The sequence below is a fragment of the Stegostoma tigrinum genome, chromosome 6 (genome assembly GCF_030684315.1).
Source record: "Stegostoma tigrinum isolate sSteTig4 chromosome 6, sSteTig4.hap1, whole genome shotgun sequence".
Lineage (NCBI taxonomy): Eukaryota > Metazoa > Chordata > Chondrichthyes > Orectolobiformes > Stegostomatidae > Stegostoma > Stegostoma tigrinum.
In genome coordinates, this window is record NC_081359.1 from 101304618 (window position 1) to 101330925 (window position 26308).

General features: G+C 43.4%; 1 protein-coding gene across 6 annotated transcripts in view; it reads right to left on the minus strand.

The window, feature by feature from the left end:
* Positions 1–26308, minus strand: part of dhrsx (dehydrogenase/reductase (SDR family) X-linked) — a 333567-nt gene that overhangs the window by 152691 nt on the left and 154568 nt on the right. For all 6 annotated transcript variants that reach the window (XM_059646809.1, XM_059646807.1, XM_059646806.1 and 3 more), the window contains 2 exons: positions 12576–12683; positions 6099–6167 (listed from right to left, as the gene is read on the minus strand). In XM_059646809.1, the coding sequence (XP_059502792.1) occupies positions 6099–6167; positions 12576–12683 (177 nt within the window). The remainder of the gene's footprint in view (positions 1–6098; positions 6168–12575; positions 12684–26308) is intronic.

The following is a 26308-nucleotide window of genomic DNA, read 5'->3' on the forward strand; positions in this document are numbered from 1 at the left end:
AATAATCTGAGCTGCCACCTGTCTTTGCACAATTATACATGTTTTCCCTTAAATTTGGTACCAGCTGTCATGAGATAATGGGAACTGCAGATGCTGGAGAATTCCAAGATAATAAAATGTGAGGCTGGATGAACACAGCAGGCCAAGCAGCATCTCAGGAGCACAAAAGCTGACGTTTCGGGCCTAGACACTTCATCAGAGAGGGGGATGGGGAGAGGGAGCTGGAATAAATAGGGAGAGAGGGGGAAGCGGACCGAAGATGGAGTGTAAAGAAGATAGGTGGAGAGAGTATAGGTGGGGAGGTAGGGAGGGGATAGGTCAGTCCAGGGAAGACGGACAGGTCAAGGAGGTGGGATGAGGTTAGTAGGTAGCTGGGGGTGCGGCTTGGTGTGGGAGGAAGGGATGGGTGAGAGGAAGAACCGGTTAGGGAGGCAGAGACAGGTTGGACTGGTTTTGGGATGCAGTGGGTAGGGGAGAAGAGCTGGGCTGGTTGTGTGGTGCAGTGGGGGGAGGGGACGAACTAGGCTGGTCTAGGGATGCAGTAGGGGAAGGGGAGATTTTGAAACTGGTGAAGTCCACATTGATACCATATGGCTGCAGGGTTCCCAGGCGGAATATGAGTTGCTGTTCCTGCAACCTTCGGATGGCATCATTGTGGCAGTGCAGGAGGCCCATGATGGACACGTCATCTAGAGAATGGGAGGGGGAGTGGAAATGGTTTGCGACTGGGAGGTGCAGTTGTTTGTTGCGAACTGAGCGGAGGTGTTCTGCAAAGCGGTCTCCAAGCCTCCGCTTGGTTTCCCCAATGTAGAGGTAGCCGCACCGGGCACAATGGATGCAGTATACCACATTGGCAGATGTGCAGGTGAACCTCTGCTTAATGTGGAATGTCATCTTGGGGCCTGCGATAGGGCTGAGGGAGGAGGTGTGGGGACAAGTGTAGCATTTCCTGCGGTTGCAGGGGAAGGTGCCGGGTGTCCAGCTCCCTCTCCCCATCCCCCTCTCTGATGAAGGGTCTAGGCCCGAAACGTCAGCTTTTGTGCTCCTGAGATGCTGCTTGGCCTGCTGTGTTCATCCAGCCTCACATTTTATTACCAGCTGTCATGAGTTGTTTTCACTCCTTCATCACACAACAATGAAGTCCATCAGGACCAGTTGATTTACAGCTATTTCTGGGATGTTACTTATGTTCTGTACAGTGAAGACCAATGCAAAAAAACTTAAAACAGAAACAGAAATTGAGGGAGAACCTCAGCAGGTCTGGCAGCATCTGTGGAAAGAAATCAAAATTAAATTTTTTGGGTCCAGTGACCCATCTTCAAAACGCAAAATAACCTGTTCAATTCATCTGCTAACTCCTTACTTTCCATTATTAATTCTCAACACGTACGAGCATTCACTTTGTTAATGCTTTTGCCAAGGGAACTCAGCTCTTTTGATATTTCTCGCCAGATTTCTCTCATGCTCTATTTTATTCCTCCTTATTGATGTTTTAGTCAATCTTTGCTTTTTTATTTTTGCTTTCGCCAGCTCTGGACAAAGAAAAACAACTAAACCTATTATGTTAAAATGAGCAGTAGTGCTTTTGCAGATATCTCATCATCTCACAATGGAAACTCAGATGGATCAAATAAAGCTACATTGTTAGCTCAATGACCTTCTAATTGTCCCACCGAGATATGCCATGAATACCTGATTGCCTGTCTTCATTCACATGACTGAAATCTAAGCTTGTCAAATTGTTTAAGTATCCAATTCCAATATTCAATGTTGGTTGCAATTTGTTCCTCCACAAGGAGAACTGGACACTCCATCTCTGGTCTAAGTTGCTCGCTGGGAAAAAGGCTATATTTTAACCTGCAAGGAAGAACACAACTGATCCCAACTCACTGAGGAAACTATTGTTGGTAACTGACATTGAGGAAGTTGTAACTCACACAAACTACATTTTAGCACCTCTGATTTTACAAAAATATATAACTTGTCACTTATTTCTTCTTCTGTCTTCCTTAATTTCCAAAGTGCATGCGTGTGTAATGGAATAACAAAGCAATTCCCCAGGGTTATGTATGTTTTGTTAATAGAAGTCTACCTTTCATTCCATCTTAAAGGGTCTTGCTGTGCATTTAGTTCAAGAATTCGAATCCAAAAACTGATGTTTGGGGAACCGGTGTTTGGCCTACCTCAATGATGGATGGGAATCAAAAAAGCAAGAAGTAAAACAAGCAACACCTCACTGCCCAAGGCTTGAGAGGAAAAGCAATCATAATTTAAATTTATCCAATTATTATTTCGACCCATGACACAAGATTAACATGATGAACCAAGTGCAAGTTATCGGTGAAGTAAATCCCATTCTTTTAAAAGCGAGGTTTGTGATTTTTCTTAGAAAAGGGTGGAATTGCAAAATGCTACCTGTAAATCTAAGTAAACATTTCAGATCCCCAAACAGGAAACAGACAATTTGATGACTCAGTCAAAATAAACCACTAGCCCCGCTGGTATGATACATGAATGGGCAATAAAACTGACCTCACTCTTAAATGTTAGAATCTTCTAACTTTGAAAAGGAAGTAGCCATAATAGAACATCTTTAATTTGATCAAAGAGCTGCAAAGAATTATGATCAATGGTGTTTTGTTTTATTCTGCCCATTTCCTTTTGTTTTATTTGTTTATGGGATGTGGGCATCACAGACTCGAACAGCATTTTTTTCAACCACCTCTAATTTACCTTCTTTTCAGTGGTTCACTAGATCAGTTCAGCAGGCAATGTAGTACCCTGTGGATCTAGAATCACTTGTTAGCCAGACCAGGTAAGGTTGGTATCAGTGATAATGGGAACTGCAGATGCTGGAGAATCCAAGATAACAAAGTGTGGAGCTGGATGAACACAGCAGGCCAAGCAGCATCTCAGGAGCACAAAAGCTGACGTGTCGGGCCTAGACACTTCATCAGAGAGGGGGGTGGGGAGAGGGAACTGGAATAAATAGGGAGAGAGGAGGAGGCGAACCAAAGATGGAGAGAAAACAAGAGAGGAGAGTATAGGTGGGGAGGTAGGGAGGGGATAGGTCAGTCCAGGGAAGATGGACAGGTCAAGGAGGCGGGATGAGGTGGTAGGTAGGAAATGGAGGTGCGACTTGAGGTGGGAGGAAGGGATGGGTGAGAGGAAGAACAGGTTAGGGAAGCAGAGACAGGCTGGGCTGGTTTTGGGATGCAGTGGGGGGAGGGGATGAGCTGGGCTGGTTGTGTGGTGCAGTGGGGGGAGGGGACGAACTGGGCTGGTTTTGGGATGCAGTAGGGGAAGGGGAAGTTTTGAAGCTTGTGAAGTCCACGTTGATACGATTGGGCTGCAGGATTCCCAAGCGGAATATGAGTTGCTGTTCCTGCAGCCTTCGGGTGGCATCATTGTGGCACTGCAGGAGGCCCATGATGGACATGTCGTCTGGGAATGGGAGGGGGAGTTGAAATGGTTCGCGACTGTGAGGTGCAGTTGTTTGTTGCGAACCGAGCGGAGGTGTTCTGCAAAGCTTTGTCCAGTCGCAAACCATTTCAACTCTTCCTGGACAAAGCTTTGCAGAACACCTCCGCTCGGTTCGCAACAAACAACTGCACCTCACAGTCGCGAACCATTTCAACTCCCCCTCCCATTCCCAGATGACATGTCCATCATGGGCCTCCTGCAGTGCCACAATGATACCACCCGAAGGCTACAGGAACAGCAACTCATATTCCGCTTGGGAATCCTGCAGCCCAATGGTATCAACGTGGACTTCACAAGCTTCAAAATCTCCACTTCCCCTACTGCATCCAAAAATCAGCCCAGCTCTTCCCCACCCCCCACTGCATCACAAAACCAGCCCAGCTCATCCCCTCCCCTCACTGCATCCCAAAACCATCCCAGCCTGTCTCTGCTTCCCTAACCTGTTCTTCCTCTCACCCATCCCTTCCTCCCACCTCAAGCTCCACTTCCATTTCCTACCTACCACCTGATCCCGCCTCCTTGACCTGTCCATCTTCCCTGGACTGACCTATCCCCTCCCTACCTCCCCACCTATACTCTCCTCTCCACCTATCTTGTTTTTCTCTCCATCTTCGGTCTGCCTCCCCCCTCTCCCTATTTATTCCAGTTCCCTCTCCCCATCCCCCTCTCTGATAAAGGGTCGAGGCCCGACACGTCAGCTTTTGTGCTCCTGAGATGCTGCTTGGCCTGCTGTGTTCATCTTGCTCCACACTTTGTTATCCAGGTAAGGTTGGTAGATTCTTTTTCTTAAAGGACAATAGTAATCAATAATCACACTAAGCTGTAAAACCTAACAATCATTTAAATCATTATCATCTCCAGAAAAATCGAAAGCATCAACAGAAATTGTTTGAAAATTGAGGAGTTTTAAAAAACTGAGGCAAATTCATTCAGGATTTAGTAGATTTTAACAGCACTGTGAGGTGCCATGTTGGCACAGTGCAAGGTACAAGGCTGTGGCAGCTGTAATATGCATCACTGCCAACTATAAATATATGGAATTACATTGAACATACAATACAGAAACCGGCCATTCAGTCCGACCAACTCTGATACTCATGATCCATCGGAGTGTCTGTCCAACCTTCTTCATCTATTTCAATCAATAGCACCCTCTAATTCCCTAATTGCCTCCATGCTGTCCACTTCAACCTCTCCAAGTGGCAGCAAGTTCCACATTTAACTATTATCTGGGTAAAGAATTGGAATTTCTTATGTGATTTCTTAGTGTCTGTCCTATATTGATGGTTTTTAATTTTGGTCGGCCCCCTTAAATGGAAGCATTCTTTTTGTGTGTCTAATCTATTAAAAAGCTTCATACTTTTAAAGACTTTATCAGGTTGCTCAGCAGTCTTCCTTTCTCAGGTGTAAAAGATCCAGCTGTTACTCCTTTCCAGTTAGGTGTAACCTCGTAGTTCTACTATCTTTCTCCAATTTCTGAAAACTCTGCAGTGTTTCCATGTTTGTAACATTTTGTAGAAATAATTTGTCATAGTTCACAAAAGGCCACAAGGATTTCTTTCCATGAGAGAGAGATAATTAGTTACTTCACTTGAAGGGCACCATGTCTCACCAAGCATGAGGAAAATCAAGGAGACAAGTGTCCATGAGTTGGCAACCAGCCATGTTAAATGTGGTCTGATTAAGCTGACACCAGCAGAGGAGTACATAATCTAAACATGCTAAAAGGAAAATAATTAGTCATTTGGTAGTAGAGAACTTAAGTCAATTTCTCATTATCTCTTCCTTTTAGAAGTTCGCATTTCTGAGAAAGGTCACATTTTGTTGAAGTTTTTCATCTTGCACTCATCTGGGCATTCCATAAGAACATACTTTCAGAGGAGAGCAAAAATGGATACTGCATAAATACAGGTACACTTAGGCACAATACATGTTGGTTTTCTGCTTGAATTTGCATTGTTGAGAAATGTCCTGATGAGTACAAGATGAAAAGCTATGACAAAAATGTGTCCTATTCAGCAATACTCAAGAGGAAGAATTATTTTCCCAATGGTCCTCACAGTTTTCTGTTCCATTCTTTAAAATTTCAGGAACACAATAATGATGCCTGTATTCATGAACTAATCACAATCAATAAACAGTAAGAAAATGACTACAGTTTCTTAAAATGTGGAGTGCTAAAGATTTATTACTGTCCTCACTGCAGATGTAGGACTTTCTGCCTTTTTGAGCCTGCTAATCGCTCAAATACTCTGTCAAAAATGTCAATACGTGTTTCAGTCAGGTGAAACATCAGCCAATACTAACCCTCTTGAGCCAGTTAAGAATGTAGCATAATTTATTGAGGGAATCTGGGTGCTCCTCACCTCGTCATAAGACAGCCAATTTAAGAACAAAAAGCATTGTTACTGATCTTTTTACTCATACATTGCTTCATGATGCAGTTGAGCTTCTTACTCTCATTAACTGTAACCATTTTTGCAAAGGTTGTGCCAATTCTCTTAAGAAAACAGCATTTTCTACTGTCCCTTGTTCTTTCTAAATGAAAATCTACTGAACGAGTTAAGAGGTTACAAACAACCCAGATATTTCCTGGAGAAAGGGATAAATGTTACCTTTCTCATTCCCAGTTTCCTGGACAATTCTGCTTACGGACAGTTGTCCCTGATTTTTATGATTTCCAGCTGAAACAAAAAAGAAATGCAAAATTGTTACTAGGCTGCCCTGAAAGACAAAGGACGTGTGCCAGCCACTAGCAGCTGTGCACTGGCAAGGGAGAACAAGCTGGTCAGTGATTGTCATTCTTTCTTTCATTGGCTGCTTAGCTATCTGTACACACACAAACATAAGGAGAATACAAACATGAACAGCATCTGAACAGCCATGATAACCATCTCTTTGATATCAGAGAAGGAACGGCTGACTACCTTTGTTTACCAGAGAAGACAACAAGATCTTTTGACACGGGCAATTCATTTGCAAATGTCTTAAGATGGCCTTTACAAGTGCTCATTTGGTTCATTCCTAACTGTTCTTACAAACAAAAGTGTCAGGAGCACACCCCTTGCGCCTTCTCCACCACTTAACAAGGTCACTGATGAAACTCAGCAGGTCCAGCAGCATCTGTGCAGACAGTATCAGAGTTAACACCCCAAGTCAGGCATGACCTACTTTTGGAACTGACGAGAAAGATGGAAAAGGTATGAGTTTCGGAGAGGAGTGAGAAGGGGCATGTGAAACAGAAGGGAAAATTAAGCTAATGTTAGAAGGCAAGGGAGATTTGAAGTCACTGGTTTATTTTTATTCAGTCACAAATGTGGGCATCGCAGGCCAGGCCAGCATTTACTGCCCATCCCAAATGCCCGGGTTCAACAACATTGCTGAGAGTATGGAGTCACATGTAGGCCAGATGAGGTATGCATGGCAGTTTCCTTCCCTAAAGAACATTAGGGTCACAGAACAAATGACAAAGGAAATGGGAGCTGTCGTAGAGAACAGAGACGGGTGCAGTGTAGGTACAAAGGTAAACGTAAATTTGCCATAGTCTTACCAGTTGACAGAGATATTCATCAGCGAAAGATGACTCCTGGTAGTTTGACCTGGGAGTCACCACATCACAAGTGAGGGGACAGGCTGAGCAGGAGAGTCCTTCATGGTAACCTCAGCCAGTGTGGGAATTGAACCTACATTATTGGCATTACTCTACACTGCAAACCAGCCATCCAGCCAGCTGAGATCTATATATGCCATAGTTGGTCAGAAGACCAGTCAGAAACTACGATTGCCAATTAAAATTGGTAAAAGTAATTTCAAATGACAGAATAAGTGTGAATAGATAGATTGAATGTATGAGTTTGGTATATCTTCTGTGAGAGGGTGTGGAGTGTTACTGAAGCTAAAATGGCTTATGGTTTGCTGCAGTATAAACATCTCTGTCTTGCAGTGACAATATAACTTGATGCACCTCAACACCAATCTCAGTGAACAAACACACTGGTTCTGAATAAATCAACCTGCTTATAGATCCCTGCTAGCAGTCTGCTAAGTGACATAGTGATGGGTCTACTTGTCAAAAATATTGGGTACTCCTCAGGAAGATAGAGAAATTTCACTTTTGGCAAAAAATTTATTTGGCCTTGCTTTCAATATTCTCAGCTAATGATAAAGTGAAATCAGGAGATGGGAAAACTTGAGCTTTGCAATACTAATATTCACAGGATTGCTCAGGGCACAGTTAAGCATAATGATCATGCTGCAATGCAGCTGAACACACTCACTTCAATCCTCAGTAAATTACATCCAAGAAAAAAGTTATTATTTTAAATTAAAAATTCATTTCACAAACCTATCATCACCTTGACATCGCAACGAGGGATACGCAATAAATGTCGGTCTGACTTATTGGGTAAATTAAACCTCTGTGACATGTAATGAAGACATATCCATGCTTGCATTCTTTATAGGTATTTCTCAAACCCAATCTTAGTGTCACCTAATCATAACCGCTCAATTTACATTACTGTTTTTTTCTAATTTGCACAACTTTTTAAAACATTCAATTATAGCATGTTAGCATCATTGGCAAGATCAGTATACATTGCCTATTCCTAACTGTTTTGAGAAGCTGGAGGAGAGATGCCTTCTTGAACTGTTGCAGTCTGCATGGTGTAAACATACCACAGTGTTGTTCTGAACAGAAGTCCAGGATTTGCCTCATCAAAACAAAAGCACAGTAATACAGTTTATGAGGAAATCCTCCAGTTATATCCTTTTCTTCATACTGAGCAGTGTCCTCTGCGAAAACTAACATTTAGTTCCAAAAGTTGTGGGGTAGCAACATTCAATTTGCCCAGCAATAGGGGAGAGGCTTTTTGCAAGATTTTCTTTCGGTCACTTAGGACAGTTCAGGGCTCATTGAAAAGCAGTTTCAGATTTAGAATTACTTGGAGAAAAAAAGCAGAGTAAGGCAGACTCTAATTCAGGAATGCTGATCTTTAGTTGTCCTATACAAAGACAACTGAACCGCACAGTATCTGATTAGGGACCACTCATCTTTTATTTTTAATGGACATAAGATCAGATTCAGGAACTATGCAATGACAATAAAGCCACAAAATTACACCATTTTGAAGAAATAACAACATTGACTATAAAAGTCAGAACAGTAATATAACTAACAATACATGGACACCTTATTTCTAACTCTCCGAATTGGCATACGTAAACATGATAAGATAGTGCGATTAAGACCCCACAGTGCACATCAAATTAACAAATGCAATCAAGCCAGACCCCACTGATTTCTCTGATTCTCCCCCCATGACATTAATGAAAGGGGAAATTGTGTTTAACTAATTTTCCGGAGTTTTCTGAAGAAGTAACAGAGAGAGTCAATGTAGTTAACATTGTTGATGTGGTGTACATGGGCTTTCAGTAGGCACTTAATATAGTGCCACACAACAGACGTGTGAGTAAAATAAAAGGGTCAGCAGCAATGTGGATATAAAACTGACTGAATGATGGAAACAGAAAGAATGGTTAATGGATATTTTTCAGGTTGGAGGGCAGTTTGCAGTGGAATTCCCCAGAGATCAATATTGGGATCCTAACTTTCCTGATGCATGTTATTGATCTGAGTCTTGCTGTGCAGGGCACAATTTCAGCAAGTGCAGATGATACGGAACTTCTCACCATGTCTGCATGGCTTTTAGCCAGGTGCTCCAGTTTCCTTCCACCGTCCTAAGTCCTGCAAGTTAGGTGGATTGGCCATGCTAAATTATCCATAGTGTTCAGAGATATGTAGGTTAGGTGTGTTAGCCATAGGAAATGCAAGGTTATAGGGTGAGGGAATGGGTCTGAGTGGGATGGCCTTTGGGGGGTCAGTGTGAGCACGATGGGCCAAATGGCTTGTTTCCACACTGTAGGGATTCGACGGAATAATTCCACCATCTGCTATGCCTGGATTTGAATCCCGGTCCCCAGATATTATGTGGGTCTCTGTATTAGCATCTACTGTTAATATCACTAAGCCTTCATCTCCCCCTGATTTTTGCACGATGAAAATCACGTGCTACTGCAGTGCACATTTTTGAAGTTGTTCTCCATTTAAATATTGGACTGCCTTTTCATTCTTTCTACCAAAGAGAATGACCTATCACTTTTCTCTATTAAATTCCGTTTGCCAAGTTTCTACAAGTTGTATTTCTTCCTAACCTTCAGCAGTTAGGGATGGTATTAAATACTGGCTCAACTAGCGACGCCCACTTCCCATGAATTAATTTTTAAAAAGCTCCCACCTGCTGCAAAGTTTTCCACCAGCTCAGGAGAAGATGGGGACAGAGTGACAAAGTCACTGATCTAGTTATCCTGAAGCCCGTGCTATTGCTCTCGGGCATGGGTGCACATTCCATCACAGCTGCCTACCCAGAATTTAAATTCAGTTCAGAAAATCTGGAATTGGAAGTTTGACTCAATAATATCAACATCTTGGAATTCACCACGTATTTAGTTGGGCCAGTTTCATGAATATTGTGCTTACTAAAGCAGGCCAGAGGCTGAGGGTTTTGTGACAAGTAAATTGCTTTCTCAAAGCTTCTCCAACATCTATAAGGCACAGGTCAGGAGTATGATGGAATAATCCCCGCTTGTTTGGAAGGTACAAATTCAACAATGCCCAAGAAGCTTGACGCCATCCAGGATAAAGCAGTCCACTTGCTTGGCACCCAATGGGGAGGCGATGGCCTCGTGGTATAAGTGCTGGACTGTTAATCCAGATAGCATTATGGGGATCCAGGTTTGAATCCTGCCACCACAGATGGTGGAATTTGAATTCAATAAATATCAGGAATTAAGAGTGTAATGATGACCGTGATTCCATTGTTAATTGTTGGAAAAAACCATCTGGATCACTAATGTCCTTTAGAGAAGGAAACTGCCATTCTGACCTGATCTGGCCTAAATGTGACTCCAGACCCACAGCATTATGGTTGACTCTTAACTGCCCTCTGGGCAATTAGGGATGGGCAATAAATACTGCCTAGCCAGTATCCTGCCTAACCTTATCTCATGAATGAATGAAAAAAACACTTTAAGCATTCAGTCTTTCTGACAATGGGAGCAGAATGTACCATCTGGGAGATGCTACAGCAACTCTCCTGGAAGGACAAAACAAAAGGCATCATAACACCATTATCACAATTCCCCTTTTTCATATCTCACATATGGGGGCAAATACAAGATGAGTCTAATGGCCCCCTTCTGTAATCTATCATTTCCACGGTTCTACAGAGGGAAATAATGGCCAAGCAGCAATGCCATTATGTTAGCATTTTATAAGAGTAGAAAAATCTGATACTGGAAGTTGGCATCAGTAAAAGTAAACGTGAAGCCACCGTGAAACACTTTGCCTGATGAAGGAGCAGCTCTCCAAAAGCTTGTGATTTCAAATAAACTTGTTGGATTATAACCTGGTGTCATCTGACTTCTGACTTTGTCCACCTCAGTCCAACACTGGCAGTTCCACAACATGAAATCATCATGCATTGTTATAAAAACCCATCTGGTTCAGTGTTGCAAATCTGTTGTCCTTGTCTGATCTGGTCTACATGTGACTCCAGCAATGTGGCTGACTCTTATAAACATAGAACATTACAGCACAGTACAGGCCCTTCGGCCCTCGATGTTGTGCCAACCTGTCATACCGATCTCAAGCCCATCTAACCTACACTATTCCATGTACACCCATATGCTTATCCAATGATGACTTAAATGTACCCAAAGTTGGTGAATCTACTACCATTGCAGGCAAAGCATTCCATTCCCTTGCTACTCTCTGAGTAAAGAAACTACATCTGACATCTGTCCTATATGTTTCACCCCTCAATATAAAGCTATGCACCCTCGTGCTCGCTGTCACCATCCTAGGAAAAAGGCTCTCCCTATCCACCCTATCTAACCCTCTGATTATTTTATATGTTTCAATTAAGTCACCTCACAACCTTCTTCTCTCTAATGAAAACAGCCTCAAGTCCCTCAGCCGTTCCTCATAAGACCTTCCCTCCATACCAGGCAACATCCTAGTAAATCTCCTCTGCACCCTTTCCAAAGCTTCCACATCCTTCTTATAATGCAGTGACCAGAACTGTACACAATACTCCAAGTGCGGCCACACCAGAGTTTTATACAGCTTCACCATAACCTCTTGGTTCCGGAACTCGATCCCTCTATTAATAAAAGCTAAAACACTGTATGCCTTCTTAACAGCCCTCTCAACCTGGGTGGCAACTTTCAAGGATCTGTGTACATGGACACCGAGATCTCTCTGCTCATCTACACTACTAAGAATCTTACCATTAGCCCTGTACTTTGCATTCCAGTTACTCCTACCAAAGTGCATCACCTCACACTTGTCTGCATTAAACTCCATTTGCCACCTCTCAGCCCAGCTCTGCAGCTTATCTATGTCTCTCTGTAACCTACAGCATCCTTCGTCACTATCCACAACTCCACAGACCTTAGTGTCGTCTGCAAATTTACTAACCCATCCTTCTACGCCCTCATCCAGGTCATTTATAAAAATGACAAACAGCAGTGGACCCAACATCGACCCTTGCAGTACACCACTAGTAACTGGTCTCCAGGATGAACATTTCCCATCAACTACCACCCTCTGTCTTCTTTCAGAAAGCCAATTTCCGATCCAAACTGCTATATCTCCCACAATTCCATTCCTCCGCATTTTGTACAATAAGTACACCTTTAGAAATGGCCTAGCAAGCCACTCATTTTAAGGGCAACGAGAGATGGGCAAAAAAATGCTGCCACTGTCAGAAACATCCAGATCCCATCAAAGAATAAAGAAAAGAAATACCATTCTGGTTCTGAAAATATAATATTAGTCTTTCACCATCACTGGCTTGGTAACCTACACATAATGGTAGGTAGTGATTCAAGTAGCTTACCAATGATATTGCATGCTGGGACTGAATGAAAAAAACTCGCATAAATTCTACAGAGCTGCGGTCTTCAGACTTATGCAGGAATCTCAAATGATTTGGCTTTAGTCTCACATATTATCATTCAAAGGAAATTACCTATAATCACATGCATGCCCAGTCTTGATAGATGTTTTGCGGTTTCATACCCGATCCCTTTGGCACCACCAGTCACTATGGCAACCTTCCCTTTTTGCGGAGCAAGAACTGCAACGAAAAAAAAAGGATTTCTTAATGCCTCAGCTTTTCTTGTGCTGATCAATTACAAAAGCCTTTTTGTAATGGTTATGCTATTGGACTTATAATAAAAAAAACTTGGATTGATCATCCTGAGAATGGGAGTTCAAATTTATATGTCATTTTGACAGGTTCAGTTTAAAAGATATTAGCATTAAATAAAAGTGGTAGCAGTCAAATTGTTAAAAGTTTGACTAGTTTCATCAGACCAGCAGGAATGGAGAACCACTAATTAGATGAGAATTTTAGTGCAAAAGAAGCCCATTTGTGTCAGAAAACCCAAATGAAACTAACACTTGATCATTCTACATTAGACTTCACCCACATATCAATGAAAAACAATAATCTCTGTAGGTGAAATTAAGAATTGATTTATTTGATTTTGTTTCATTGATTTCTTGTCACATGTACCTATATACAGTGAAGAGTTTTGTTTATGAGAAGTACAGGCAGATCATAGTAGGCAAGGATATACAAGCCATAGGGTAAAAATAAAACTAGACAGAACTTAAATTTAGGAAATGTTTAGAGTTCGATTTGCAGTAGGGAGCTTGCCAGGAGTGGCACAGTATCGGCGCCATCTTGAATGAACTGGCTTCACTTCTGTGCCAAGTCCACAGAGGAACAATCATCTGGAACAAAAACAGAAGTTGATGGAAAAGCTCAGCAGGTCCAGCAGCATCTGCGAAGGAAAAAAGAGAGTTAACGTTTCAGGTCCAGTGACCCTTCCTCAGATGGCTGGACCCAGACCCTGACCCATTGGACCCAAAACGTTAACTCTGTTTTTTCCTTCACAGATGCTGCCAGACCTGCTGAGCTTTTCCAGCAACTTTGTTTTTGTTCCTGATTTACAGCATCCGCAGTTCTTTCGGTTTTTATTCGGAACAATGATCTGTGTCGGTTACATTGAACAATGCATTTGCACCTTAGATCGAGCCAAATCGATGTTGACCTTGAACCCTCTATAGCATCCTCTTTCTTGAGTACTGCAATGCTCTCCTTGATCAAAAATGACAACCCACCTCCCTTTTTCTCTTTCCTATCTTTTTCTGAGTGCCTTGTAGCCTGAAATATTGAACATGCAGGCTTGCCCTTCCTTAAACCAAATCTCCATTATTACCAATACATCATAATTCCACAAGGTAATCTAACAACCACTCTCCTGTGCCAACTCTGTCTGCTCCGTCTCTCTTGCGTTGTTTCATCCGGTCTCAATTCTCTCTCTCGTGCTGTTCTATCTGATGTCCACTCTGTCTGTCGTGTCATTTTTCATGTATCCAGCTCCCTCTCTCGTGTCCTGCTCCCTCTCTCTTTACACTATGCTACCTGGTGTCCAGTCTCTCTCCTCACACACAGCATTATCCACTCCCATAATTCTGTTATTCTACTGGGTTGACTATACCGAGACATATAACAATAACCCAAAGAATGTACGTTCAAATCGACTTTTGAAAAGTTAAATTCAGCTTCAAAAAAATCAGCACCAAAGGAAAATGATAGTTAAATTGTTACAAAAATACAACTGGTTTCATCAGGCCAACAGTTGTGGTATCCAATAAAACAGAAGTAAATTTACTGCAAGAGAAGCTCATTTGACCCACCAAGCCCATACCAAACGAAAATTCGCCAATGATTATTCTGCAAAGGACTTCACTCTTACCAATTATTTTGAGGAATAATAGAACTCCCAATCCATCATGGAGGGAAACAAAATCATGCAGAATTATTAAAATTTCCACAAAATTTCCTGTGTTCAGGAAGGATTTCTGACTCAATATGTAGATAAGCTAACTCGAGGGGACGCCATATTAGAAATGGTGCTTGGCAACGAACCAGGTCAGGTGTCAGCTCTCTCAGCGGGAGAGCATTTTGGTGACAGTGACCACAACTCCCTGACCTTTACTATAGTCGTGGAGGGGGGCTGGGGCAGAAAATGTGGGAAAGTACTTAATTGGGGTGGGGGAATTACAATGCTATTAGGCAAGAACTATGGAGGACCAATTTGGATCAGGTGTTCGCAGGGAAAGGCACAAATGAAATGTGGAGGTTATTCAGGGAGCAGTTGCTACAGGTACTGGATAGGACAAACCTATAATAAAAACTGAGGCAAGGAAAGGATGGTAAGGTGAAGGAACCTTAGATGACAAGACACGTGGAACACCTAATTAAGAGGAAGAAGGAAGCTTACTTAGGTTTGAGGAAGCAAGGATTGGACAGGGCTCTGCAGGGTTACAAGGTAGTCAGGAAGGAACTGAAAAATGGACTTAGGAGAGCTAAAAGGGTGTAAGAGAAAACCTTGGCGGGTAAGATCAAGGAAAACCCAAAACTTTCTATACTTATGTGAGGAACAAGAGGATGGCCAGAGTGAGGGTCAGGCCAATCAGGATTAGTGGAGGGAACTTGTGTGCGGAGTCAGATGAGGTAGGGAGATCCTTAATGAATACTTTGCTTCAATATTCGCCAGTAAGAGAGGCCTTGACCTTTGTGAGGACAGCATGACACAGGCAGATATGCTTGAACAGGTTGTTGTTCGGAAGGAGGATGTGCTAGAAATCTTGGAAAACATGATGATAGATAAATACCCTGGGCCTGATGGGATATGCCCAAGGTTATAACAGGAAGCGAGGGAGGAGAATGCTGCCCCTTTGGCAATGATCTTTGCATCTTCACTGTCCATTGGAGTAGTGCCAGAAGATCGGTGTGTGGCAAATGTCATTCCCTTGTCCGAGAAAGGGAATAGGGATAATCCTGGAAATTATAGACCAGTCAGACGTACTTCCGTGGTGGGCAAATTATTGGAAAGGATTCTGAGAAATAGTATTTATGATTATTTGGTAAGCACAGTTTGATTAGAAATAGATGGCATTTCTTTGTGAGAGGCAGGTCATGCCTCACAAGTCTTAATGAATTCTTTGAGGATGTGATAGAACACATCGATGAAGGTAGAGTAGTGGATGTGGTGTATATGGATTTTAGCAAGGCATTTGATAAGGTTCCACATGGTAGGCTCATTCAGAAAGTAAGGAGGCATGGGGTTCAGGGAAATTTGGCTGCCTGGATACAAAACTGGCTGTCTAATAGAATACAGAGGGTGGTAGTAGATGGAAAGTATTCAGCCTGGAGCTCGGTGACCAGTGGCATGCCGCAGGGATCTGTTCTGGGACCGCTGCTCTTTGTGATCTTTATAAATGACTTAGCTGAGGAAGTGGAAGGGTGGGTTAGTAAGTTTGCAGATGACATAAAGATTGGTGGAGTTGTGGACAGTGTGGAGGGCTGTTGTAGGTTGCAACGAGACATTGATAGGGTGCAGAGCTGGGCAAAGAAGTGGCAGATGGAATTCAACCTGGAAAAATGTGAAGGGACTCATTTTGGAAGGCTGAATTTGAATGCAGAATACAGGGTTTATGGCAGGATTCTCGGCAGTGTGGAGGAACAGAGGGGTCTTGGAGTCCACGTCCACAGATCTCTTGAAGTGGCCACCTCATTACATGAAAGATATGGAAGCTTTAGGGACAGTGACGAGGAGATTTACCAGGATGCTGCCTGGACTGGAGGGCTGGTCTTTTGAGGAAAGGCTGAGGGAGCTCAGGCTTTTTTCACTGGAGCAAAGAAGGACGCGAGGTGAATTGATAGAGGTGTACAAGATGGTGAGAGGCATAGATAGAGTGGATAGTCAGAGACTTTTTTCCCAGGGCAGAAATGACTATTACGAGGGGGCATAATTTTAAGGTGAGTGGAGGAAGGTATAGGGGAGATGTCAGAGGTAGATTCTTCACATAGAGAGTAGTGGGCATGTGGAATGTACTACTGGCAGTGGTAGTAGAGTCAGGTACTTCAGAGATTTTTAACTGACTCTTGGATAGGCACATGGGGGATAGTAAAATGTAGGGTATGCAGAGTAGATTGATCTTTGTAGGATAATAGATCGACATAACATAGTGGGCTGTACTATGCTGTACAGTTCTATGTTCTATAACATTCAATGCTGCTTTGGAAAATCCTATAAGTCAGGCATTGAGATGTCTTTTACGTCTAAGTACATAAAGTTGCAAACTGATGAAGAAAATTTTTTCAGTCTGTCCTTTCTGCAGCAAAGTAAGGAAGGATCTTGACAAGACATACAGATCAATGCATTCTACTAAAGATGCCAATCAAAAATTCAAAGCTATGACTTCAAAGTCCAAATCCTTACCCCAAATTATAACAGTTTATTCATATTTTCAAACAGGAACTCAAGGATGACGGACCAACTTGGTACTGATAAACTATTCGCGGCTGTAACTGACCTTAATTGATTCAATTTTTCTAGCTAATCCATTCTCTCTGCTTTGTCAGTTCACATGAACCATTGCTTTAGATCCGGCTTCTATTTTTGTAATTTGTACAATCCATCACACACTGCAACAGAATAAATTTGAACTGAATACAATGAAACAAGTTCTCATCTCACGTAGCAAAATAAAACCATCAAAAGTCATTTTGAAGTGAAGACATATAATGGAATCAGGTCCTATGATATCACGGACAAACAGTTGGTAGCAAGGCTGGATGTTTAAAGTGAAATTCAGACATCCTAGGCAATGCAAGCTTACATTCAAAGCAACATTGAATCAGTCTATCAATAGTCCATAAATCCTGCAAACTCAGTTTCTGAAATCTCAAAGTATCCATGCACTTACAGAAAACTTTTAATCCTTCATCCTGTCCCCTTTCACTTTCTCTCCTGTCTCTTGGTTTTCATTGAGAAGTGGTCTGATGTGTGCCAGAAGTTATTTTACACCTTAACTGAAGATTTATTCATGGCTGTGGAAAGGACCAGGGCAGCTATCAGGAATTCTCGTTTAGGTCAAATGATTACACTGAAAAACGTGGTGTTTAGGCATCAGATAGTTGCTCATTGGCATCAACACATCAAAGCTCTCAATGATATCTAGAAGCTTTCAATTAAGACATCAAAAGCTCTCAATGTCATCAACATGAAGCGTCAGGCAAGATCTCAAAGCCATCATTGAAGTTCCAAAAGCACCCATTGACAGGCTTGAAATGTAATCAGCAACACACACATTGAAAAAAATCGAGAGGAAAGAATAGCGAGGAAATTAATAGCAAGTAAAATGGTAATTTACTAGTGTTTTCTTTGCAAAAACTCATTCTACATTTCATGGCATAAAAACCTATCAAACTAAAAACAATAACTGTAAAAAAATTATAAATATATTAAGTTACAAAACCTTTGACAACTATAAAACAAGATTAGATTCCTGAAAGTGATAACCACAAAAGCAATGATGGCAATAAAAATAACAAAAACCATACTACAACATCTGAACCCAGATCTACATCAGTTCTGATCTACATGCTTCCCACTACTATTGAGAGAGAGAAAGAGAATCTCGTGGGATACAGCAGTCATTGCTGAGATCTTTCTCTGCTTTGCAGCAGGAAGGACTGGCTGGAACAATTTTATCCATCAGTTTTTAAACTTTGTCCTGCTTAGATGTGAAAAGTAAAGGCACATCACGATGCCTGACCTGTGGGAATTTGCAAAGCAGCATTGAAACCCATGGAAATTTTAATAACGTTGCTTGATTTTGTTTCTCTCCAGCATAGATCAGGAGGTTAAAATAGTATCAGAGATAATGGGAACTGCAGATGCTGGAGAATCCAAGATAATAAAATGTGAGGCTGGATGAACACAGCAGGCCAAGCAGCATCTCAGGAGCACAAAAGCTGACGTTTCGGGCCTAGACCCTTCATCAGAGAGGGGGATGGGGTGAGGGTTCTGGAATAAATAGGGAGAGACGGACCGAAGATGGAGAGAAAAGAAGATAGGTGGAGAGAGTATAGGGGGGAGGTAGGGAGGGGATAGGTCAGTCCAGGGAAGACGGACAGGTCAAGGAGGTGGGATGAGGTTAGTAGGTAGATGGGGGTGCGGCTTGGGATGGGAGGAAGGGATGAGTGAGAGGAAGAACAGGTTAGGGAGGCAGAGACAGGTTGGACTGGTTTTGGGATGCAGTGGGTGGAGGGGAAGAGCTGGGCTGGTTGTGTGGTGTGGTGGGGGGAGGGGACGAACTGGGCTGGTTTAGGGATGCGGTGGGGGAAGGGGAGATTTTGAAACTGGTGAAGTCTGCAGCCTAATGGTATCAATGTGGACTTCACCAGCACAAATAATGGTGGGGTGCGATTACAGGACCAATTGTTGGCAAGAATCCAAGTTGAGAAGCAATAAGGAAAGAAGAAAGTTGGAAGGGGAGGAGAAGAAAATACAGAGGCATGTAGGGAGTACAGAGAACAATCAGGGGAAGTCAAGAGGCAGAGAGATTTCCAGGGGGGTTAATCCAGGTGGAGAACTGGGAGAAGAATCCAGGGGATATCATGGGGGGAGAGAGTTAAAGATCAGGCAGAGGGCAGGAAATATGAGAGACAGGGAGTGCGATTGTCAGAGAGGTTGGGAGGGAGGGATCATGGGAGAGGGAGAGATCATTGGGAGAGACTTGCAGGGGAGAGAGGAAGAGAGGGCGGGAGAGGTCAGCAGCAGAGAAATGCAGGGTGATAGAGCATTCAGGGGGAATTGTTTAGGGAGTGGAGAGGGAGAGTGGGAAATTTTAAGTTTGAAGGAGGGAAGAAAGGGATCAAGAGAAACTCTATCTAGGGGAAGTCAATCCCATGGGATGGAATCTCAATCCATATGCTGGGAGATTTGGAGAACCTAATCATTTTAGGAGGATTCAATCTTGTCAGAGGAACGAAAACAAAGTTGCTGGAAAAGCTCAGCAGGTCTGGCAGCATCTGTGAAGGAAAAAACAGAGTTAATGTTTCATATCCGGTGACCACTCCTTTGTCAGAAGAACTCCCCTGCTCCTCATTCCTCCCCACCTCTGGCAGCTACAAAGGCATCACTCTCCTTATACTCCAGTGGTCAGATGACAGGGTTGCCCTTATCATGATTCATCACTCTGCATCTGGTTGGCCTGCTAATAGAAACCAATTTGCAAAATCTCTTATCTCAATCCAATTCTGTTGAATAATCAGCAGTCTCCTCTCACACAGTATAAATGTGGGTTTTCTGTTTAATATTGATATCCATGTGAATTGCCCTGATGAATGTAAGACTTCAACAAAATCTGCCCTTTCTTTCACCAATGCTCAAATTCCCAAATGAATAATGAACAGAAATGAAATAAACAAAATACTAACCTCTCTGATTAAAATCATTAAGTAAACTTTTTATCAGTTTTCTGATGCACAGTATTGAAGGCATATTAGTTCACAAGCTTTTTTTCTTAAGAACCAACTCACATTTCAACACTTGCAAATCTCCACTGAAATTGTCTTGTGTAATTCTTGAAATTTTATGCACAAGAACTAAAATGAGGTGATAAACATTTCCTCAAATGATTTTTTGATGATTGAATACGTGCAATCATTGCCCCAAATTGGCTTTTCCTTCTGAGAGGCTCACGCTATGGCCAGCTGATTTACCGTGGGGACATAATGGCGTAAAGATAATGGATCCATTCACACAGAGTGAGGTTTCACTAGGTATATGTAAATATAGTTACCTACATACAGACACCATAAAATTGAGAAAGGGCAAACATATGTCTGAACCCACACTACGTGATATACGCACTGCCTGTTAAACAGTCCACGATGCACATAACTTATCAACTGAGACGAAGAAAGATCTATGGCACAATATCTGATGTACGGAACTTAAATCAAATTTTGTCTTACTTCTTCATTCAATCAGCTCTGCTGTAAGTGAAGAGAAATCAAATATCACTGACCACAAAAACTTGAATGCTGTGACATTACATTCAATGCCAACTAATGACAATGATGCCACTTGGAATTTTAAATTATAGGTATGGGATTACTTATACTTGCTATTGATATCAACTGGTAGCTCAAAGGTTGTCTCTCAGTTCAAAGGGAATCAAATAATGACTGGAAGAATACTTTTAAGAGCAAATTAAAGAAGGGAACGATGTCAAAGGATATTGAAAGGTGACGTTAGATGTCAAAAATTTCTGGTAGGTAGCACTGGTTAATATTTCCCGTTGCTCATTAGGTTTGAAGTTACTTGCAATCTCTCCATTAATTCTTGAGATTGGCTTAAACAACATGAACCAAATCCCAAACCACAGTGATTTTTGTCCATGAGGAAACCTGCTTCTCGTGACGTTGCGAGCATTTCTGAAGTATCTGAAGCTTTTTTTCCTTTCAGATAGCCACACAGACCTAAGGTTTGTTTTCTTCTGTCCTGGAGTTATGCACCCTGAGATGGTTAAACAGTCCAATGTTGGATCTGCAGTTGAGTCGGATTTTGTATGATGAGGTGGGTGGATGGAATGCTTAGATTTCTGTGTAGATGATATTGGCTGATGATAATGGATTAGGTTAGGCAATGGTCCATTGAGCGATGGTATCTAAGAGATATGTATTGATTAGGATACCAAAGAGAACTTTCCCGCTCTTCAGAGAAACATTGCCATTGGATAGTTACAGAGTGTTGACAGAGTTACAATTTTAAGTCTCATCTGAAGGAAGGCATCTTCAATAGTGCAAGACCCCCTCAGTATTGAACTGGAGCATCAACTTAGATTTCTATGTTCAAATTTCCACAATAGTACTTCAGCCAATAACATTGAAACCCTGGGGCAAGAAATAACTGAGCTACAGCTAATATATCTCCATCATGAGTGTGCAACCTGTTATTGCTTTTTTCATGCCTGATTAAACATATTTTGAAGCTAATTAAACAGGTTGCTTTTTTGAAATAACTTTTGGGCAACATGGTAGCTCAGTGGTTAGCACTGCTGCCTCACAGTACCAGAGACCAAGGTTCAATTCCAGCCTTGGGTGACTGCCAGTGTGGAGTTTTAATACCTTCTCCAGTCCATGTAGGTTTCCTCTCACAGTCTAATGATGGGCAGGGTAGGTGGATTTGTCATGGTAAATTCGCCATAGTGTTCCAGGATGTGCAAGCGAGGTGCATCGGCCACGGGAAATGTGGGGTTACGGAGATGGAATGGATCTGGGTGGGATACATTTTGGAGGCTAGGCAAAGACTCGATATGGCCTCTTTCCCCACAGTGGGGTTCCTATGACTTTTTATCAGCATTGTACTTGTAAGAAAGTATGAGTCAATTAACAACATTAAAACGCTATCATTGTCTTAATTTCCATTATTTTTGGCATTTGAGTGGCATTCTGACTCATAAAACATTGCATTTTTGGCTGAGCTTTAAAAATAGGTCTTCCTGTTATAAAGGTTACTGATCCCTGGCCTGGGGAATATCGAAGAAATTTTCTTAGCAGTGAAAACTGTCAGAGGATATGCCTACTTCTTCAACCGGGAACCCAACCCTCCTTCCACTGACCCCTTCACCCGCTTCCAACACAAATCCTCTTCCTGGACACCACCCCCAGGCCTCCTACCCTCCCTCGACCTCTTCATCACCAACTGCCGTCGAGACATCAACCGCCTCAACCTCTCCACCCCTCTCACCCACTCCAACCTCTCCCCCGCAGAACGGGCAGCCCTCCGCTCCCTCCGCTCCAACCCCAACCTCACCATCAAACCCGCAGACAAGGGTGGTGCAGTGGTAGTATGGCGCACTGACCTCTACATCGCCGAGGCCAGACGCCAACTCTCCGACACCACCTCCTACCGCCTCCTCGATCATGACCCCACACCCGAGCACCAAACCATCATCTCCAACACCATTCATGACCTCATCACCTCAGGGAACCTCCCACCCACAGCCTCCAACCTCATTGTTCCCCAACCCCGCACGGCCCGTTTCTATCTCCTTCCCAAAATCCACAAACCTGCCTGCCCTGGTCGACCCATCGTCTCAGCCTGCTCCTGCCCCACCGAACTCATCTCCACCTATCTGGACTCCATTTTCTCCCCTTTGGTCCAGGAACTCCCCACCTATGTCCGTGACACCACCCACGCCCTCCACCTCCTCCAGGACTTCCAATTCCCTGGCCCCCAACACCTCATATTCACCATGGACGTCCAGTCCCTGTACACCTGCATTCTGCATGGAGATGGCCTCAAGGCCCTCCGCTTCTTCCTGTCACCTACACAGGCCCCAAACCCCACCTCTTCCTCCGGTACATTGATGACTGTATCGGCGCCGCCTCTTGCTCCCCAGAGGAGCTCGAACAGTTCATCCACTTCACCAACACCTTCCACCCCAACCTTCAGTTCACCTGGGCCATCTCCAGCACATCCCTCACCTTCCTGGACCTCTCAGTCTCCATCTCAGGCAACCAGCTTGTAACTGATGTCCATTTCAAGCCCACCGACTCCCACAGCTACCTAGAATACACCTCCTCCCACCCACCCTCCTGCAAAAATTCCATCCCCTATTCCCAATTCCTCCGCCTCCGCCGCATCTGCTCCCACGATAAGACATTCCACTCCCGCACATCCCAGATGTCCAAGTTCTTTAAGGACCGCAACTTTCCCCCCACGGTGATTGAGAACGCCCTTGACCGCGTCTCCCGCATTTCCCGCGACACATCCCTCACACCCCGCCCCCGCCACAACCGCCCCAAGAGGATCCCCCTCGTTCTCACACACCACCCTACCAACCTCCGGATACAACGCATTATCCTCCGACACTTCCGCTATTTACAATCCGACCCCACCACCCAAGACATTTTTCCATCCCCTCCCCTGTCTGCTTTCCGGAGAGACCACTCTCTCCGTGACTCCCTTGTTCGCTCCACACTGCCCTCCAACCCCACCACACCCGGCACCTTCCCCTGCAACTGCAGGAAATGCTACACTTGTCCCCACACCTCCTCCCTCACCCCCATCCCAGGCCCCAAGATGACATTCCACATTAAGCAGAGGTTCACCTGCACATCTGCCAATGTGGTATACTGCATCCACTGTACCCGGTGTGGCTTCCTCTACATTGGGGAAACCAAGCGGAGGCTTGGGGACCGCTTTGCAGAACACCTCCGCTCAGTTCGCAACAAACAACTGCACCTCCCAGTCGCAAACCATTTCCACTCCCCCTCCCATTCTCTTGATGACATGTCCATCATGGGCCTCCTGCACTGCCACAATGATGCCACCCGAAGGTTGCAGGAACAGCAACTCATATTCCGCCTGGGAACCCTGCAGCCATATGGTATCAATGTGGACTTCACCAGTTTCAAAATCTCCCCTTCCCCTACTGCATCCCTAAACCAGCCCAGTTCATCCCCTCCCCCCACTGCACCACACAACCAGCCCAGCTCTTCCCCCCCACCCACTGCATCCCAAAACCAGTCCAACCTGTCTCTGCCTCCCTAACCGGTTCTTCCTCTCACCCATCCCTTCCTCCCACCCCAAGCCGCACCCCCCGCTACCTACTAACCTCATCCCACCTCCTTGACCTGTCCGTCTTCCCTGGACTGACCTATCCCCTCCCTACCTCCCCACCTAAACCCTCTCCACCTATCTTCTTCACTCTCCATCTTCGGTCCGCCTCCCCCTCTCTCCCTATTTATTCCAGTTCCCTCCCCCCATCCCCCTCTCTGATGAAGGGTCTAGGCCCGAAACGTCAGCTTTTGTGCTCCTGAGATGCTGCTTGGCCTGCTGTGTTCATCCAGCCTCACATTTTATTATCTAAGTTTTAAAGGTTTCGTTTTAAGCTTGGGTAGCTCAAAGCTACAAGCATGAATCATGAGGAAGTCACAGACATGTACTATTATAGGATTAAACAATATCCTGGTGCCCAATCAATCGTCTAATAACAGGCTGCATTTGGTTACAAAGCTGGAACATTGCAGGGTGCGTGAACCATAATGGTTTGCACATTGCCCCTGTGGATGGAGCGAAGCATCACCAGACCAGTAATTTTCAATGTGTGATTCCCAATATAGAAGTAATACTTGTGGGTTAGGGAAGCATGTCAGCTTCCAGTGATAAAAAGAAACTAATGAATGTGGGAAATCACAGAAGAACAACCTGCAAAATTTACAGAAATTCATGTTGCTCAGAAAGAAAATACAAAACAGACACATAGACATAAGGATATGAAATATCAAAGCAGGAGTAAGCTATTATTAATAGACTGGGACATTTTCACTGTAGTATAAGTGATTGAGGGGTGGCGGGACTGACATATGTGGAGAGATTCCAAGATAATAAAATGTGAGGCTGAACGAACACAGCAGGCCAAGCAGCATCTCAGGAGCACAAAAGCTGACGTTTCGGGCCTAGACCCTTCATCAGAGAGGATATGTGGAGAGATTGATTAGTTTAGGATTGTTTTTGTTGAAGCTCAGACTGATGAGGGGGGATCTCGTAGAGACTTATAAAATTCTAACAGGGCTAGACACAGGGTAGATGCAGAGAGGATGTTCCCAATGGTGGGCGTGTCCAGAATGAGGGCTCACGTCTGAGGATTTGGGGTCGACCATTTAGGATGGAGATGAGGAGGCATTTCTTCAACCGAAGGGCGGTGAGCAGTACTTGATGCCAAAGCATTGAATGTATTCAAGAGGCGGCTAGATGCAGCACTTGGGGCAAAAGAGATCAAAGGTTTTGGGGAGAAAGCAGGATGAGTGGAGGATTTCTAGGCTCGGGGCATATTTTTAAGGTGAAAGGAGAAAGATTTTAAAAAGGCATCAAGGACATTTTTTTTTACACAGACAGTGGTTCATATGTGTAATGAACTTCAAGAGGAAGTGGCATTTGAATAAGCAGATAAATAAGAAATGTTTGGAAGGATATAGGCCAAGCACAGGTAGATGGGACTAGTTTGGAATTATGGTCAGCATGGATTGTTGGACCGAATGGTTTGTTTCCATGTTGTATGACTCTATATTTCCCTTCAATTCTGCTCTACCATTCAATAAGATCAGAGCTGATCCGATCTTGATCCCAGTTCCATTTTCCCGCCTCATAATCCTTGACTCCACTATAATCCAAAAATCTGTCCACTTCAGCCACGCCTCAGCTTTAGATAATTTCAATGATTCTGAGAAAAGAATTTCCTTTGTATCTCCATCTTAAGTAGGTAAGCCATTATTCTGAAACTATGACCTCCAGGCCTGGATTGCCCTTCAGGGAAAATATCATAACAGCATTTAGCTACTCTGTCAAGAGCCCTCAAAACCTCATAAATTCAATTCTCATTCCTCTAAACTGTGAAATACATTCCAACCTTCCCTTGTAAGACAATCCCTTCATTCCAGAAATGTTAAGTCAACCTAAAAAGCACTTCCTTAACTTTCAAATGACAACTGGCCTGCTTCATTCATTTCTTTACTGTGTATGTATTTTTGTTAAATTTTATCTGCCTTGTTCTTTATTATTTATCAAAACATCACAAGTATTTCAATTTTTTCCTTTTCCAGAAACCTTGAGAAAAATTCTGAAAAATCATCTAAGAAATATGGCAGAAAAAACAAACAAGAATAGTTAAAAAAGGAGTCCACCTTGGACCAATGGTAGCTCTCCTGTGCCATAGTCAAAATCCATTCCACACCTGTAATCTAGGGAAGGATCTTGTAGTACAGCAGTAGCATCCCTATTGGCCAAAAGATCACGTTCAAGTCTCACCTGCCCCAGGTCTGAG